At 39.2% G+C, this 5,370-nt stretch overlaps 1 protein-coding gene across 1 annotated transcript in view; it reads right to left on the bottom strand.

Annotated features, from left to right (window-relative positions):
* LOC104540860 (tripartite motif-containing protein 66-like) overlaps nucleotides 1-4,554 on the bottom strand; it is a 14,673-nt gene extending 10,119 nt beyond the window's left edge. The window contains exons 1-3 of the mRNA XM_010184772.1: nucleotides 4,525-4,554; nucleotides 1,996-2,268; nucleotides 1,549-1,774 (exon numbers count right to left, since the gene is read on the bottom strand). Of these exons, the coding sequence (XP_010183074.1) occupies nucleotides 1,549-1,774; nucleotides 1,996-2,268; nucleotides 4,525-4,554 (529 nt within the window). The remainder of the gene's footprint in view (nucleotides 1-1,548; nucleotides 1,775-1,995; nucleotides 2,269-4,524) is intronic.
* Between the last annotated feature and the right edge of the window lie 816 nt (nucleotides 4,555-5,370).

The raw sequence follows: 5,370 nt of genomic DNA on the forward strand, positions 1-5,370 counted from the left end.
TTTTCAAAAATCACAACCCTGACCCATGAGGAGAAACTGAAACCAACAGATTGGTTTAGTCTAGGAAAGGGAAGGGAAGGGGGGGTATTTACGCAAGCCATGACAAGAGAAGAAGTGGCTGTAAGAGGGAAAATGATGAAATTATGTACAATTTTTACCACATCCCTTGGAGTTAGGATAAGAAGTATTTTGTTGTAAATTAAGCTGAAATGTTTAGATTTGGTATTAGAAAAGGGTAAATCATTGGACGGATACACCAGAAGCAGCAGGATTTGGCAGCAGAGCACTGATGAAGCCAGCAAGTCCAACTGAGAGCCCCTAGCAAAGATGACATTGCCTTTGCAACAGGGTTACTTGCTCTCACTGGTGCATGCTGCATATGGTGACTGTATCTCCTCAGGTCTGCCCTCACTGCACACCTTTAAACAGTGAGAGCAGAATGGGATCCTGACCCTTCCTTGTGAAAAGGGAGCCACAATGAATTAAACGCTTTAGTCTTTCCATCCTCTTGCATAACAGGACCTGTGCCTTGCACAGAGCAAATTTGTAGCATCTGTTACAGATGGTGAGATTGTGTATGTTGGAGCTGCTTTCTGTGTGTGCTGTCACACCACCCAAAGCAGATACTACAAAGCTGCTCCTCTCAGAGACACTTAAGTGTGACCAAGGCACAGCTTTTTAGGGCCTCACCTGATTCTTACAGCTCACACAAATGATTGTGGCATAACTGTCACAATTTGGCATAGAACACATAAGAGAAGACAAATACATTTCCTTGGCTCGCTGAGCTAGGCCACCTTTGTACTAATTAGAATTCTCCGACTAAAAATACAGCACAGAGATGGAAATATTAATTCATCTTTTACAGAGAAAAGCAGCCAAAAATTGGCATAAGTCACAGGATAACAGCTTGATCCTACAATCCCTTGCTTGCATGAATAGTCCCATTGACTTCTAGAGTTTACAGGAATGAGGCTTTACAGTGTAGCACAAGGATGCTGGCAATTTGCCCATGAGAGAGTTAAGTAAGGTCTAATTCTCCATTAAGGCTGAAGAAATAGGCCTTGGCTGAAGGGAATGTTCCACAGTAGACAGAGCCAAGCAAAAGTACATACTGTGCAATATATTAACCTAACAAAAATTTGCTACACTACTGATGTGAAGGTACATTACATTCTGGAAGGTTTTTTTTTTTAATTGGATTTGTACTCTTCAAACCAGCTTTTCAATAATCATAACTGCAGGTCTCATTAACAGGAGTGCTTCTGAGAGAAATAATACTTCAGGTACTTCACACAAACACACTTGTTTCTGGTTCACAGATGAAGGATTTTACAAATTCAAGGCATATCATTTCCATGTTTTTCCTTCACAAATGAGATCAAGCACGCTTTTCCAATGCATTAAGTACTCTGATAATATTTGAAGCTTGCTGGGAAAGCACATTTATATGTAGGTACTTTAATAAGCATACTGCTTTGCAATGCTTGCAATGCACAGTGCTAAGACAGACAGACAGACCAAAAACCTAAATGAAAAGCCTGGTACCTTCTTTGCTTCTAAGCTGTCTCACTCTGGCATTCATGGGCAGGAAAGAAGTGTTGCTGAGCCGTTCAGGAGAAGTGCAATGCTGAGATTTTTTGATTGAAAGATTTATAGGTTCTTCCAGCACTTTTTGCATAGAAAGAGTTAATTCATTAACTACATCTTGCCCAGCAGTAGTCAAGCTGTTTTCTAGAGGATGATCTACAGTATTGAAGTCTTCATTTTCCAGCTTCAGGGTAAGGGAGGGGCGAAAAAAATAATCACATTTTATTATTGGTTTTCTTTCTTTCCATCTTAAGAAAATAATTTGCAATCAGTCTTTAAATACCAGATAAGGAAAACTTTACTTACTGAAGTAGCTGCCTTTGACTGACTGACTAACAATAACATGTGCTATCAATGAAAGCAGATTCCCTTGCAGTACAAGAGTTCAAGCAGTTCAGTTCCTACCTTACACTTAGTGCTGCCCTGGAGTGCATCACCTCGTGCAAGGCCAGTGGCAGCCCCAGGGCTCAGGTCGCTTGGATCTCTGTCCGGCATCAAGCTGTAGTTGGGTATGGGCTCTGGAGGAGCATCACAGTCACAAAGGGCCTTCGGGGATGGGGCAAGTGTTACAGAGGCTGCACCTTTCATCTGTGGATCAGGCGAGCTCGATAACCTTGTTGAAGGTAATTCCATTTCTAAACTGTTTGAAAAGCCCGCAATGCTTAAGGATGCTGAACGCTGGGAAAAGAAAAAAGACATAAAAAGGAAGAAAAAAACCCCCAAACAACACATTAATAAGCTTTTCAGCAGCAAAATGATACTGTTCTTTCTATAATGGATGAGCTACTGTTTTAGCTATACGTAATCAACCACTTCAATCAATCACAAGGGCTTGAAAGTATCTATCGTAATCTTACAGCATTTTCAAAAGCTTTAGAGTTTCCACCATTAAAACTGAACACTGGAAAAGGAAATACCTAGGTTACTCGTGTGATTTACAAAACATCTTCCTTTGATCAGTCCAAAGGATCCTGATTTTTAACTCCCTATAATGAATGGGAGATCTAAGTATGTGGAATATTGTACTAAATCAATCCTTGATATAAACCCTACTAGCTTCTATTTAAGTTATTCCAGCAGAAATAAGATTGAGATCAGAAATCACATCATTCTATTAAAAAATCATCAGGTAACTTTATACAGAAAGACGATTCAGAAGAAAGACGATTCAGATCCAACACAAGTGGATTAAATTATTATTAGTGTTAATGATGCTGAAAACTATGCTAGTTTGTGAGGTTGTCCCATTAAAACCTAAGGCACTTGCCCTTTAAATATCATACTGCAAACCCAGAAACATCCTACATGTACTAATGAGGAAAGGATGTACATTTCTGGTTTCCAAATAAAAGGAATAATTACCAAAGTCTCTGAAACAGTTTTAGCAACGTGTGTTTTCTATTATCTCATGATAACATCACTGTGAAAACCACAGAAATACTGTTATGCAAAACAAAGCAAATCCACACATCTAGGTGACTTCCTTAAGCTGCCTTACATCCAGCAGTGTGTGACCACACTGAAATCAAGACTCTTCTAGCATCCACATGAAGCAAATATAATCTGTCCTAAGAAGTATGTCAGAACTGTGTCATTTGAATACATAGTTTTCCATTTATTCCATCATAGTTCATTGGTGTTTCACAATTGACTGAATAAATCCTGTTCACTTAACTACAATAATGTAAGTAACACTCATTGTAATATAAATAAAGACAAAAGAAATGCACTGATTGCATCTGAATTAGAGTTTAATTTCATTGCTGTACTTATTTTTCTGTGACTTATAAGTGAATCTGAGACAAGACCCATTTCCTAGATTTAATTATCATTTTTCTCAACTGTTCCTCTATTTTGGATTTTGATACTTCTGCCCATCTTAATCCAACAGTGGTAAAGACAGTTGCCTAGACCGAGCTGTCAGTTGTGCCTGTGTAAATCCTACATAATGCCAAAGAAGTCAGTCTTGAATTCCTCTGCTTGCAATGCATATCTCCTACGTACTAAGAGAACGCTCTGCCCACAGACATTCATTTCCACCTAAGGATGTAATTTAATTCCCTTTTGCTCAATTTGCAGTAGATGCTACAGTAGGAGCTTTGCCCGAACAGCGACCACTTATAGTCAATGTGACAAAATAGCCTGCATTTGAGACAGAAGGAGGTCAGCTCTTCTGCAGTGCTAGAGAAGGTTTGTGTCATTCTACTAAGCCATTTTAAACAGTCCTTTCCTGTAGGAGGCAACCCAGAGTACTGGGTCTCTGCAGCCAGGGTATTGGCCATTTTCCTCCTCTTGAAGCAAATGAATGTCCCCAAATCTATAACAACTATAGCCACAGCTCTAACAACTTCTTGGAACTGGCTGGAACCAGTCAAACATTTTCTTCCAACCTTACATTTGAGCTGAAAACTAGAATACAGCAACTGAGGAAACTCATTGGTGGGGGCACAATTTTACTCTGTCTGATAGAGCATTCCTAAGAATGCTCAGGTTTCAAACCAAAGGAATATATGTAGGTCAGAAAGAAATCCAGCTTTCATGGTCACACGACCTAAAGTAGTCCACAAAGACCAAAAATGTTCATGTGCTCTCATAATTTGCTTGTGACAGGTTCCTGCACGTGCAGTGACAAATGTGGCCTGTCAAGTACACATTTTCCTTTTAATTCCATCACTCTTTTTATCACAAGCCTTTTTCAGATGGCAAAATAAACATGTGAATTGTTCCCGTATCACTTACGGAAAACAAAACAAATAAGCAGAATTAATTCTTGAACTGAACAGACGGACTGTAATCAGCCTTACCTTTTCCCCTTATTTCAAAGTCAATTGTGAGCATTAATTAAGTTCCTGTGAGGTAGTTAAATATTTATTTACCCAGATTCTCAAAAGCTCAAAGCATCCACAAATTCCTGTCTGAGCCAATAGGAACTACCTGATGCCGTGCTCCACTGGAAATGGGCATGCCGAGGTACCCATGTGGTAGCACACCTCCCAGAGCTGCATAGCAAGTTAACTGGAGACCTTGTGGCTATTCACTTCTTCCAGTCACTACATGCATCTTCCTTTACTTCTGTTACTAGAGTAAGCCATCACCTAATACCTATAGAGAACTGACCCCGTGAAGATCTGTTTATGTGTAACTGTGTACGCTGCAGGTGAAACGTTAGCCCCACTAAGACAATGGTAGGATTACTCCTGATTCAGTGAGACCAGTTTACTTACTGGGAGTAGTCACTGGGACAACTGCTGCAGGAAAAAAAGTAACAGACATACACATAAGGCTTTGTTATAGCTAAGATTTTTAGAAAGGTGAAATTCAATTACATTATATGGCTGTCTTTTTTAATCCTCTAGCTAGCATCAGTTTCTTCAGAGATCTTTTTAGATTATGTAAGCCAGTCTAAAACCTTACTCTTGTTAAAAAGAAAAAAAGAATAATGAGGCCATCAAACTGCCATCTGTCTTTCCCTTGGGGCAAAAGTTAATTTTGTGGTTATTTTAATGATGAAGCAACATTATGATCTTTCACTGCAAAATATTAAAACTCCCAGTTAAGAACAGACACATTCCATTCTGATCCATGGAGCTGCTGTCAAGTGTGAAGTGAACAATGCACTGGGAACAAGGCTCATTAATAGCCTATTAATTCACTCCCTAAAATAATAATTTCTTTTGCCATTAGCAAAACTTTCTCTTCTCCCTTGACAGTTCAGCTAGTTTTTGCAAATGGGATGCCTTTAAAGAATTGATCTCTGTTTTATAAAAGCTCTATTGCTTT

This window comes from Mesitornis unicolor, unplaced genomic scaffold (assembly GCF_000695765.1).
Source record: "Mesitornis unicolor isolate BGI_N332 unplaced genomic scaffold, ASM69576v1 scaffold26185, whole genome shotgun sequence".
Classification (NCBI taxonomy): Eukaryota; Metazoa; Chordata; class Aves; order Mesitornithiformes; family Mesitornithidae; genus Mesitornis; species Mesitornis unicolor.